Source organism: Erpetoichthys calabaricus, chromosome 2, assembly GCF_900747795.2.
Source record: "Erpetoichthys calabaricus chromosome 2, fErpCal1.3, whole genome shotgun sequence".
Classification (NCBI taxonomy): Eukaryota; Metazoa; Chordata; class Cladistia; order Polypteriformes; family Polypteridae; genus Erpetoichthys; species Erpetoichthys calabaricus.
The window spans coordinates 86,797,375-86,811,053 of record NC_041395.2 but is presented as its reverse complement, the minus strand read 5'-3'; the positions used below and the strand labels follow the sequence as shown (position 1 = coordinate 86,811,053).

General features: G+C 39.0%; 1 protein-coding gene across 3 annotated transcripts in view; it reads right to left on the bottom strand.

Moving 5' to 3' along the window:
• The window catches only part of LOC114646056 (cingulin), a 157,441-nt gene that overhangs the window by 38,543 nt on the left and 105,219 nt on the right, over positions 1-13,679 (bottom strand). For all 3 annotated transcript variants that reach the window (XM_028794039.2, XM_028794038.2, XM_051923270.1), the window contains exons 8-11: positions 8,602-8,814; positions 5,454-5,602; positions 4,898-5,039; positions 4,372-4,584 (exon numbers count right to left, since the gene is read on the bottom strand). In XM_028794039.2, coding sequence (XP_028649872.2) covers positions 4,372-4,584; positions 4,898-5,039; positions 5,454-5,602; positions 8,602-8,814 — 717 coding nt within the window. The remainder of the gene's footprint in view (positions 1-4,371; positions 4,585-4,897; positions 5,040-5,453; positions 5,603-8,601; positions 8,815-13,679) is intronic.

Sequence of the window (13,679 nt, the reverse complement as noted above, 5' to 3'; positions counted from 1 at the left end):
GTATGAAGCATCTCAGTTCATAGATTTGCAGCAAGTTAACTGGATCATCCTAAGATCCCCCCCCTCCCCACAACAAAAACAACATGAAAGTAGATTTTAAGCATTTCTGCATGGCTAAAAACACAAATGATTAAGTTTGTGCTCAGTATTGCTCACAAATAGCACTAAACAACTACACAAGCTTGGTAAGTGCATGACTATAGTACTCTAAAGCTCATCAAAAACGTAACTGAAACATTTTCAGTCATACAGATAAGTGGGCGAGTTTGATAAAGGGGCCAATTGTTGTCTTTTGCAAAGATGGTCCTGGGTATGACTTTAAACTGCATCCAGCTCTCTAAGCTGTCCTCCAACTTGCAAGGGAAAACTTGGGGATTATTAGCAGGACTGGCACTCCAGCCACCATAAAAATTTCATGCATCTCTGAAAAGGCAAACAGGACTCCTTTCTGCTCTCCGTGGAGATAGCTTTGCTGCAGCCGCCCACAGGAAGGCTGATAGCATTACGAATGGGATGGGGGAAGCCGTTGGGAGGTACTCAAAGGTACTCTTTGGGTGCCTTGTCTGTTGTCTCTGACCGCAGTAAGTGATGTCTCAGTGAGGTTGACAATTTATTCACAACTTCACTCGGTGGTTAATGGGCACCCGCAAGGTGACACTCCTCTGGTCAAGGGTAACTTCAATGCGACCACTGGCACTAACAGGGCTGGCTATGAGGATTGTGTCAGTACCCATGGGTCTGGTGACCATGGTGAAAGTGGCTCCCATGTTCCTTGACTTTACAAAAGGTCAGGGGCTGTGTATCACAGGATCCTGGTCTCAGTGCCTTCAGCTGCATCGTTGGGCTTGGTAGTCCAATACTGGTGGTGCAGTGAAGGAGATCAATCACATCCTCATGCCAGACACTGGTGGCTCCTGCAGAACTACAGGGTGTACAGAATTGCCCAGTTTATGAATTCTGATCACAGACTTGTTGTTGCTAATCTGAAGATTGTTCATCTCAGTGTGATGTGGGAGGCCTTCTGTGACTAGATCCTTGAAGACTGCTGATGGTTGTGTTGGTGTTGCTAGTGTTCCCAGAAGGAGATACAGTAATCCCTCCTCCATCGCGGGGGTTGCGTTCCAGAGCCACCCGCGAAATAAGAAAATCCGCGAAGTAGAAACCATATGTTTATATGGTTATTTTTATATTGTCATGCTTGGGTCACAGATTTGCGCAGAAACACAGGAGGTTGTAGAGAGACAGGAACGTTATTCAAACACTGCAAACAAACATTTGTCTCTTTTTCAAAAGTTTAAACTGTGCTCCATGACAAGACAGAGATGACAGTTCTGTCTCACAATTAAAAGAATGCAAACATATCTTCCTCTTCAAAGGAGTGCGCGTCAGGAGCACAGACTGTCAGAAAGACAGAGCAAAGCAAACAAATCAACAGGGCTGTTTGGCTTTTAAGTATGCGAAGCACAGCCGGTACAAAGCTGTTGAAGGCGGCAGCTCACACCCCCTCCGTCAGGAGCAGGAGAGAGAGAGAGAGCAGAGAGAGAGAGAGACAGAGAAAAACAAACAGTCAAAAATCAATACGTGCCCTTCGAGCTTTTAAGTATGCGAAGCACCTGTGCAGCATGTCGCTTCAGGAAGCAGCTGCACAGAAGATAGCAACATGAAGATAATCTTTCAGCATTTTTAGACGAGTGTCCGTATCGTCTAGGTGTGCGAACAGCCCCCCTGCTCACACCCCCTACGTCAGGATCAGAGAAAGTCAGCTCAAGAGAGAGAGAGAGAAAAGTAAGTTGGGTAACTTCTCAGCCATCTGCCAATAGCGTCCCTTGTATGAAATCAACTGGGCAAACCAACTGAGGAAGCATGTACCAGAAATTAAAAGACCCATTGTCCTCAGAAATCCGCGAACCAGCAAAAAATCTGCGATATATATTTAAATATGCTTACATATAAAATCCGCGATAGAGTGAAGCCGCGAAAGGCGAAGCGCGATATAGCGAGGGATCACTGTATTTCATTTTGCTGGGTACCATGGATATCATCGAGAGGAGTTGCAGTGCATGACTTGATGGCAACTCCGGTCTGTACCGGGAACCGAGAAGGGCACCTGCAAGGGCTCTGAGGGCAGATAAGGAAGCGTTTGTTAGAGGAATCTGTGAGCAAGTGAAACACCATCTATGGTCTAGTAACATACGTCATGCTTACAGAGGAATCGAAACATCACACATATCCAAATCTGTTCCTTGGAGAGTCACATTCAGGGCAGGTGATGAACAGTTCTTACAGGTGATGCTGCAATTGTAACCCGCTGGGTTGGCTACTTTGAGCAGTTGTTTAAAGCTGATCCTTTTTTTACAGTTCTTGAGGCTGATCCTCCGATTAGCTGTGAACCACCCAATCTCACGGAGATTGCACAGGTGGTGAAACAGCTGAGGGCAGGGAAGGCTGCAGAGGTCTGTAGTATCCGGGGAGAACTTCTCTCGGCTGGTGGTAAGGCTGTCCTCTTTGTAATGCAAGCAATCTTTGCTTCCATTTGGGAGATAGGCATCAGCCCAACTGACTGGAAAACAGGACTTCTTGTCCCTATCTAGAAAAAGAAGGGTGATCACCTGGACTGTGGCTAATAGAGGGAGATAACACTATGCCAGGTAAGGTCCTTGCTAGGGTCATTCTCAGTAGGATCTGTGATCACTTGCTCACCTAACAGCGACTGGAGCAGTGTGGTTTTACAACTAAGAAGTCTATCATCAACTGCATCCTGGCACTGAGGGTTCTCTTGGAGTACAAACATAAATATCGGCAGAGTTTCTTTGCAGCCTGTATCAATTTTTGTAAAGTGCGCGACTCATTTGATTGAGCTGTGCTGTGGCACATCTGGAGATTTCACAGGATTGCCCCAAAGTTGCTGGATATAATGGCTGGCCTGGACACCGGTACTGTGACTGCTGTGCAGATTGGATGCAGAACCGCTGCATTTTTCCTAGTTGATTACTAGGATTTGTCAGAAGTGTGTTCTTATTCCTACCCTGTTCAGTGCTTGTATGGACTGGGTGTTGGGAGAATTGTGGGGTATCTGTTGGTGAAGAAAGATTCACTGATCTTGACTTTGCCTACGATCTTCACGGAGTCAATAGAGGCTCTGATCAGGGCTCTTGAGAGACTCAGTGAGGAGTCTAAGTGTCTTGGCTTGTGAGTGTCCTGGATAAAAACCAAGATCCAGGCCTTTAATGACCTCTTGGACAGAGCCATCAGCAGTGTGTCTGTCTGTGGAGAGAATGTCAATGTCGTCAAGATGTTTACTTACCTCGGCAGCAACAGTCATGTCTTTGTTGAATCTTCCTATGAAATCAGCAGACGGATTGGGAGAGTGTGGGGGGTCATGAGGTCACTGAAAAGGGGTGTGTGGCGCTCCCGAAATCTTTGCAAAAGGACGAAGGTCCAAGTCTTCAGAGTTCTGGTGCTTCCTGTTTTGCTAGATGGTTGTGAGACGTGGACGCAATCAAGTGACCTGAGACGAAGACTGGATGCTTTCAGTACTGCGTCTCTTCTGAGAATCCTTGGGCACAGTTGCTTTGACTGTGTGTTAAACAACTGGTTGCTCACAGAGTCCCAAATGAGGCACTTTACCTGCATTGTGAGGGAACGTCTGTTACGGCACTATGGCCATGTGGCACGATTCCCCAAGGATGATATGGCTCACAGGACCGAGTGTCTGGACCAGGCCAAGGGGATTCCTATGTAACAGCGGGATGTGGCAGATAGCTGGTCATTTCGGGCGGGTGGGGAGTATGGGGGGGACTGGATCGCATTTCTGCTTCGGGATTGCCAACCAGGATCCTGAGCTGTTTCTTTATGTGGCAGGTATAGTAATGTGCTGTACCAATGCATGCTCCCCAAGCTGACCCTGCAAAGATGGTTGGCCAACCTAACACACTATGGAAAATGTAAGAGTAGGTTAACTCTGGAAACACGGGGTCTGAAAGGTCCTGAGTAATAAACATCAGAGAAGTGCTTATAAACGTTAGGAAGTCCCAGTGCCTATGTAATAGCTTTCAAATGTTACCTTAATTAAAACATTGTTATTATTGGAAAATGTAATAAACTTACTGATATTTACTATGAACTGTTAATGCTATCACTTAAGTTTCATCAAAATCTGATCACTAGTTTTCATGGTATTCTGCTTTCCATTGATGTGTAATTTTGTTTTTAAAAACCTTGCATGACCATGAGAATTATGACCCCCTAATCATCTTATGAGGGTGTGCTAAACACAATAATACACCAATAAATTTTAAATAAGGCAATTACTTCAAGACACTTGTTAAATTTACAACATTAACAAAGTCTTATATAATAAATTTTCCTTACCTTTGCGGCATTGTCAAAGGCCTTTGTAAGCTGATCCTTCTCTCGCAGGCTTTGCTGACGCAGACGCTCCATTTCACGGCAGTGGCCCTCCTCTTGATCTCGTAATTTGCCTTCCAGGATAGTTATTTCTCGCCTCAGTTGAGTCACCTGCAATTCTTGGTCTTGCTTATCTGAGAAGGCCAGCTGGAGCTCCTCTTTGCAGCGCTTCAAATCCTGATAAAATATTCAGGTTTAACAAACTTTCTAAAAAGCACATCTCCTCCTTCTCACCATGAAACAAAATAACTGACATGGTAGAGTGACATCATCTCCTGTATTAAAAAAATGTAACTCTTGCCTGTGTCGTCTTCATTAGTTCTGCTAAATATACAGTTTCATTTACTTTTATAATTCTTCTTCTTTTTGCTATGAAAGGAGAATATTGTAGCTATGCCCAGTCCGAACTTGTCATTCATGGCATTGTTCGAATAGAGATTACAGTCATCAAATTTCACCTTGGTTTTATGGCCATGTGCAAATACAATACCTTGCGAAGGTTGTTTGCCTCTGTGGAATCAACAGCAGTGGATTTGACACGGTCGACTTCCACCTGCATGGACGAGAAGCGCTCCTGCATGTCTTGCAGCTCCTCCTCAAACTCCTCTTTGTCCAGTCTTGCTTGTAGCAAACTATGGTGTAAAAATTAATTAGTATTTCGCTGATTCATGTTCTCTTTATGCGTAACAGAAAACAAGCAGCATTAATATTTGTTATATTTAACATTTACAAGGATTACAAAATTAAACCCCCCCCCCCCCCCCCCCCCCAAAAAAAACAAAAAAAAAGTTCATTAATTTAGTATCAAAGCATAAAGTTTCATCTGAAAAGCTCTTCTTACACTTCCAGTAAAATTTGAAGTAAATTCCCAAAATCAGTGTTTTATTTTTGGCCTCTGGTGGCGATTTACTATATCTGGTTAAACATTATCACAAATAAAGCCCTGAATTAAGATATTAGGGCAATGTAAGGAACTGAGACATACTCTCTGTAACCACTTAAAAGAAAAAAATTTGATGTATTATCTGAGAAGCATTTCCTCATACTCTTGTTTGGCGTTTCGCAGCTCCTCCTTGGTCTTCTGGAAAATCTCTTTCCAGTGGCTGATCTCATCCTGACTTTCCTCTAACTGTTTCTGTAGGTTTCTCACAGTGGTATTGATTTTCTGGCGTTCTGTCTCTACATTTAGCTGAGTCTAGACAAAGACCAGACAAAATTCAGATAAATAAATGAACATCCTGGAAAACACAACAAGGCCTTCTCAGGACAAAAGTACATTTAAAAATGATGGATGAAAAGGATCATTAATCCAAAAAAACAAAACAACAAATTCCATAAATAAACAAAAAATATCAAATATCCCTGGAAAATAATTCAGACAGCAAGACAGGGAACCTTCTGGGCTAAATACATCCTACCACTGTCAAGTATCATTGTTCAGAACAAATCAAATGTTATTCCAGGTAAGTGCTTGCATTTTATGTTTATTTGTAACTTAAAAATAATACTGGTACTAAAATATTTATAATAAATAACTGAATATTATTCAAACCATCCATTCATTTTCCAACCTGCTGAATCCAAACACAGGGTCATGGGGGTCAAACCTATAGACCAATTTCACATATATACTGTAGATAGACAGCACACGATTTTGTATGTTATGTATACACATACATACATTCATCCACACATAATGAACATGTGAACACACATAAAAACATACAATTTGATAAAATGTTAGCCTTGTAGTTACTTTAAATGCTAAGGGCTATTTCAAATATTTATGTCTGAACTTTTCCATTGTTTCAGCACAGAAACATTTTAACAATTTATTACCAAGAAGGTGTCCGTTGTGCAACTCCTCCTTTGTAAACCTTTAGTTTTTCTCCATGTTTTCTTATCTCTCCAGGTTTCCTGCTCCGAGTCCCTTTTATGTTTTACTAGGCACAGCTGCTGCAATCAAGGACTTCAGAGCACTAACGGGGAAATCAGCCAAAACCACACATGTGTGCTTGTAAATGCATGGCCAGCCAGTTCCCCCATCAACACCACAGAGCCGCTTGTGCACGTGACCCTGTGTGCCTACACCTGCCTGGAGCCTGAGCACACTATCTTTATTCATTTAAAACTATATACTGCCACAGACCCCAAATGCGTCTTATCACATATTTCCATTTAAAAAATTATTTGTAGAAATCACTGGTTACTTATACAAATAAAAACACAATGATCTCATCTCACAAGCTGTACAAATGTGGAGTACTATTTATGAAGAAACAAAACACTTTTCTTAAGAGTAAGCAAAGATAAAAAAAGGAAAAAAAATTGATCAATGGGCTAGATAACAACTGTAAGAATTTCATTCTTAGATATAACCAAAAACTGAACTTAATAAAGAACTGTTTTTATTTCACCTGCAATTCTCAATTCCTTTTCATTTGTGTATAAAGAAAATGTGCTGAATGATATGTGAAAATCCAGAACAGAAACCGTTCAGAACAGTTCTGCTATTTGAAGATATAATAATTCAATGCAATAACAAAGTAAGAAATATATGAAAAAAAGAACATTAATTTATCACAAAATGACTAAATATAGTGGTTTCATGTTTGTAAGAGCCAATGTTAGAAAGTTAATATTCAATGTTAAATTCATATAGTGTTTGCTTACTTTCTGTAGAATTTTAGAATCTCATAGTTACTAGGATATGGTATAGTCTTTCACCCCCTCTAACATTGATAGAACTTTCTCAGCTATATCTGAAGAACAGATGGTTAATTAAGCCAGTTAGGAAACAGTCCTACTGCTAGCATGGACTGTTTGATATGTTTGCAAATAGGACAGGAGATGGCATACAGTTTTCTGACCATGTTTATGTGATTAACTTGTTTAATGTACCTCAAGTACAACTGTACGACCAAACTTAGAAAAATGAAACAGATTTATAAGTCTTAAACAGGAACTTTTCTTTTCTTTGCTATATCATTTTATTTTCTCTATTTTTGTGTGAACTGATTTGCCTTGAAATTTTACTAAAATTGCCCAGTTGGGGGCTGGGTGGTCTCGTGGCCTTGGAACCCTTGCAGATGTAGTTTTTCCCCCAGCCCTCTGGAGTTTTTTTTTTTTTGTCCTCCTGGCCATTGGACCTTACTTTGTTCATTGTTACTAATCTTGTTTTTATATTTTTCTTTTTTCTTTCTTTATTTTGTAAAGCACTTTAAGCTACATCATTTGTATGAAAACATGCTATATAAATAAATGTTGTTGTTAAAACTTTTAAAAGAAATACTGTATATTTTGTCTGTGGACGCACTATTACAATATCGCACAACACAACACACATTTCCACCACTTTATGTTGTAGCTTACATTGATAGATGTCAAAGTAGATTTTTTCCAAATATTTAAGTACCCTTTACTGGTAGAAACAGCATAATCAAGTCCATACCTTAGCGTAGGTCTTTCAGCTGTTGCTGACTCTTCATATTCCTCGATGGTCAACTTCAAATTTTCATTTTTATTTAATTTACTTTACATCAACTATTTCTCATACATTAAACACCATAAATGAAAGGAAACTTGGAACATTTCATGATATTCAGATTTGGTATTTTATATCACTACATGTAATCTTAAATTCTGATTCCAGCAGGGTTTTAAAATTTCAGTTCCAGTTCATCAGATAAGTTCATGAATTTATCCCAGCCCTGGCTCATGAGACAATTCAGCACACTTGCCAACTTTTACAGGACAATGTCACACAGCATTTGCAGGTCTAATGTATTTGCACACCACACTGTGAGCCTAGACAATGCTTCATCAAACCTAACAGGACAAACTTATCAACTTTACAAATGTTAGTTCAAAAATTGGTTCATTTTTAAACACATCATTAGATTTGTTATAGGTAATTCAATAACAGTGCACTAATAATGCATACATTTCAGGACAATGGGGTATGAGAGAATATCAAAGTACGTATGTGTTTCATTATAGAGTACATGCACCGTTAAATGCCACCTCATACAGGGCCAAAGCAACACACAAGGTGGTTGTGAATGAAGACTTCCCTAAATTTCTATGGCTAACATACGTTTGTGATTGGAGAAGATAGGGTAAGAACACCATCTGAATTTAAAAAAAGAAAAGAGAAGGGCATCCAAACTCTTTTCCCAAAAATTGTTCTCTCACCTGAGACAGTTCTTGGAAGTTGTTGCGGAGCTGTTCCATGTCCATCTGGTATTGCTGCCTTAGCTGATCTATTTCACGGTCATGTGTTGCTACCTCATCTTTCAGTGCTCCTTTTAGGGCTGTCAGTTCTCTTTCCCTCTGGTGAAGCAGATCTTCGTATTTTTTTTTAGCAGAAGACATTTCTGCTAGCTCTGCCTGCAGCTGCATCATTTCCTAGAAAAGAACATAGAAACGGGAGATAATCAATTAATGAAAACAAAAGATGACTACAAAAAGCATCAACGAGAAACCACAAAAGTGCTGTAGAAAAGAAAGTGAAACAAGTCTCTTGAAATCAAGTGCACTACATGCTACTGAGAATTTTTAGTCAATTTACTTGGTTGTCAGGCAAACTATGCACCATTTGCAAATAAGCTTAAAAATGAAATGTTTAATTTTGACATTGAATGAACAGAGGTCAAATGGCAATGGGGTGTTTAATCCTTCTGGCCCATTTTAAAGTAAAAATGAAATTATTTTGTGTGTTCTTCACACATACTAGGCACAAAAAGGAAAATCGTACTGCTTAGCTGATAGCAAGGAAGGCTTAAAATGAGTTCATTCTCTGTTTAGCATGAGCCAGATACTTGAAGAGATCATAAAAATAATTTTCTGTGAAAAATTAAAAGTAAGAGAACAGCAAGTAAGTAATACAGCTCTGACATTCTTCTAAGCAGTTTAATAATTTCACTCAGAATTCTTCTACACATTAATTCTGGATGCCTGCTTTTTATGATCAAGTTTGCAAGAAGCTGAATAAGAGGCTTAACCAGTCCTAGATAGGATTCCACATCATTTCAGCCTAAGCTTGGACTGAACATAAAGAAAGCACTTTAAACACAAACATAACAGTCCCAGTCTCGTTGGTCCTTACAGGCAACAGAATTCTTTTTTATTATAATAAGTCAGACAACTTACTTAACAACAAGTACCCATAGGTTAGAATTAGATGGACGGCTATATTGAAAACATCAAAACTGCTGTTTTATTCCTTAACATAGACTAATTTTATAATCCAAAGTGATTTACTAAAACTACCAGTCTTTCATTAAAAGAAATATTTAAATAAGTTTTAGTATTTTATGTTGAACACAAATGCATGCTAGATGAAAAAATATATGCATGCTCTTTAAAGCTTATTTTTTCCATTCTGAAGAATTAAGTACTCTATGTGGACACCAATTATTATGGGATAGAATCCATACTATCATTGTTCATTCGTGTTCTATTGTAAACTGCAGAAGGAGATAATCCAATAGCTTATGGTTTATGATACACAATCAGAACAAGACAAATGACATGACATGTGGCCTTGTTAGCTGCTGTTCCTTTCTCAACAGAACTCTAAATGATTATGAGAAAGTGATACGATCCAGTTTCAAGAAAAATCTGTGCTTTGAGAAACAAAATCTGGCAGGAGCAAGTGGCCTACAAACTTTGATTTATGCTCGTCTCTTTATATTCTGTTCAAACACACCGACTTAAAAAACTAAACTCTAGTTTAAATAACTATGAAAATGCTTTATTCTACACAATGTCATGCATTTGCATAATATCATCATTAGTTTATATAATAAAAATAACTGTAAAAGTGAAATAAAACGTAATTGATAGTGTTCACAGTGACATTCAAATGAACTGAAATACTATCCATCATTGACATGGCGAATGTGGATGAGTTTAAATACTTGGGATCAACAGTACAGAGTAGCGGGGATTGTGAAAGAGAGGTGAAAAAGAGAAAGCAGGCAGGGTGGAATGGGTGGAGAAGAGTGTCAGGAGTAATTTGTGACAGATGGGTATCAGCAAGAGTGAAAGAGAAGATCTGCAAGACAGTAGTGAGACCAGCTTTGCTATATGGGTTGGAGACGGTGGCACTGACCAAAAAGCAGGAGACAGAGCTGTAGGTAGCAGAGTTAAAGATGCTAAGATTTGCATTGGGTGTGATGAAGATGGATAGGATTAGGAACAAGTACATTAGAGAGTCTGCTCAGGTTGGACACTTTTTGGAGACAAAGTCAGAGAGGCAAGATTGTATTGGTATGGGCACGTGCAGAGGAGAGATGCTGGGTATATTGGGAAGAGGATGCTAAATATAGAGCTGCCAAGCAAGAAGAAAAGAGGAAGGCCTAAGAGAAGATTTATGGATGTGTGAGAGAGGACATGCAGGTGATGGGTGTAACAGAACAAGATGACGAGGACAGGAGGATATGGAAGAAGATGATCCACCGTGGCAACCCCTAATGGGAGAAGCCAAAAGAAGAAGAGTTATTAAAATACAATGCTATACATGTTAGATGTGATAACCTGCTTAGAGCACACAATGTTACACACAATAGTTAGTGTGATATAGAGGTGTGTAATATTGGAAAAAAGTTATATCTCTGTATCACCTGGGACTTTGACGATAACAATAATTTGCCTGGTTTAAAAATGTTTTTGTAAAAGTCTTATTGATCTACCTAGGTATTGTTAATATGATATTAATTGTAGCTTACTAATAAGATTAATGAAATCAACAGTTAAGGAAAACAGGTCTTATTTATTTACTTAAAACTGAAGTAAAATAACACAAAAACATTAAAATTACCAGTCAAAGTATTACTGAGATCAAACAGTGCCAAGTATGAGTAAATCATTTCAAAGTGGCCTACAGGAAATACACAAAAGACCAACAAAACTATTATAATGAGAGTATTTAAACAGACACTTACTTTTAATGTAAACAAGACATGAATCCAAAGGGAATAAAATACTAATCATAATTGAACTATAGGGCATGAACATTACAGACTGGACAAACAAACTGCTCTGCTGTAAGGTGAATTGTGCAGTATACAAGCAAGAACCAAAACCTAACATACTTACAACAATTTTAAACAAATTACTAACTTCAGGTTCTGTCCAATATTGCACAAAGAAATCCGAAAAAATAAAGCGTCATGTTGTGCAACAAACACCAGTCTGTGCAGAGCATCTGGCTTCAGTGCAGCACAGTTACATGTTACAAAATTTCCTCTTGTGCTGAAAGCCCTCTCCAGAAGGGCTGCTTGAGGCAGGAATGCACAGGTAATATTTTACAAGTTTCCTCAATTTGGGGAAATGTACTTCTTGTGTTTTCCAACACTAAAGTGGATTTATATCACTGTCTATCTTGTGTCATCCTCTGCTCTAACTTCTGCACCCATAGGGGTGGGATGGAGCGGGGTGAGGATCTGTGCGAGTGTTTTAAATAATTAAAGTAAAAAATATGCTTTGGAATTGAGGACCCCCAACCAAGTTGGCTTGTGAAATAAAACATACCTGATAGGTAGATCATTCTTACAGAAATAAATATAATCCATTCAAATGAATTTCCGACACTTTGCACATTGCTGTCTTTTAAGCAACATCAGTCTTTTTAAAGACAAATCACCTCCACGTGAGTGAGGAGAATTCAAGTCTTGTAATTAAATTTAACGACGTAGATTGAGAGGCTGTTTTATCATTCATTCTTAGACTTAACTTATGGTATGACGGCTCTGTACGCCTATGTGTTCTCTTTGTGCATGTGAGGTAGTCTATTCTGTAAGGTTACATGAGACAGTGAATGTGTGTCACTTACTCGATAATTTCAGCTTGTCCATTGCTAAAACAACAATTACGATATTATCAAAGATGATACAAATCAAGTACAGCAAAGCAAGTGTGAAAAGAGATAAAATATTGCTTATTCTACAAAGATATTCTAAAATGGCCTGGACACATTTGATGGCACTCCTAGAAAAGATCATAAATAATTGGATTAGAATGTTTTTTAAACTAGCTATTTTCTTTAATTAGTATCACATGTGTCTCCAATCATGCAATCAGTCATTCAGCCTATTAAAATGGAGAAAAGCAGTCACTTTGCTGTTTGGTGTCATCGTGTGTCTCAGACTGAACACAGACGAGAGAAAGTAAAGGAGTGTGGTCAATAATTTTATTTCTGATGTCCTCAGACAAGCATGTTGAAGGCAATGGCTATAAGGCCATCTTCAAGCAGCTTGATGTTCTTGTAATAACAGTTATATTATTATAAGATGTTCATGGGACTGTAGCTAACTTCCCAGGAGTCAGCCGCAAGAGAAACATTGACCCCAGAATGGGCAGCAGATAGTGATAGTGGTAGATAAAAAGCCAAGGACAACTTCCAAAGAGATACACACTTAACTTCAAGGTCAGGGTCTATCAGTGTCTGATTGCACCATCTGTCACTTTTTGAGCGACAGTGGGCTCAATAGAAGAAGAGCCAGACTTGAAAGATAAACATAAAAAAGGTAGATTGGAATTTGCTAAAATGCATAATGATAAATTTGCTAAAATTTGTAATGATAATCAATAATGTTCCTGGGAGAAGGTCCTTTGGATAGAGGAGACAAAACCGAAGCTTTTTGGCAAGTCACATCATCTCTATGTCCAGACGAAAAAATGAAGCTTTCAAAGGAAAGAACATCATAACTACTGTGAAACATGGTGGAGGCTTGGTTATGTTTGGGGCTACTTTGCTGCATCTGGTTTGGGTGCCTTGAGTCTGTGCAGAGAACAATGAAGTCTCGAGACTATCAAGAAATTCTGGAGGAAATGTACTGTCCAGTGTCAGAAAGCTGTCTCAATCACAGGTCATGGATCCTCTACTTTGCTCAGTAAGAGTGGGCCAAACTATCTGTTGACGGGTGCAGAAATATGACTGAGAGGTATAGGAATCACTTGTTTGCAGTGACTGCCTGTAAAGGTTGTGCAACAAAATGTTTGGTTAAGGGTCCCATCATTTTTGTCCATGCCATTTTCATTTGTGTTATTGGAAATATTCTGATGAATTGAAACTTTAAAGCAAAGTCTGAATTTTGTAAAATATGGAATAAACAATCATGGGTGCCAATTACTTTTCTCAGTTTCAAGTTACTTCAGAGACGATTGTGATTTCTTCTTTTTTAATGGAGGGGCACCAACAAACTTGTCCCAATTGAAAGACTTGACCACCAATGTACTGCTTTCAACAACTAGTTTAACATTTTCCA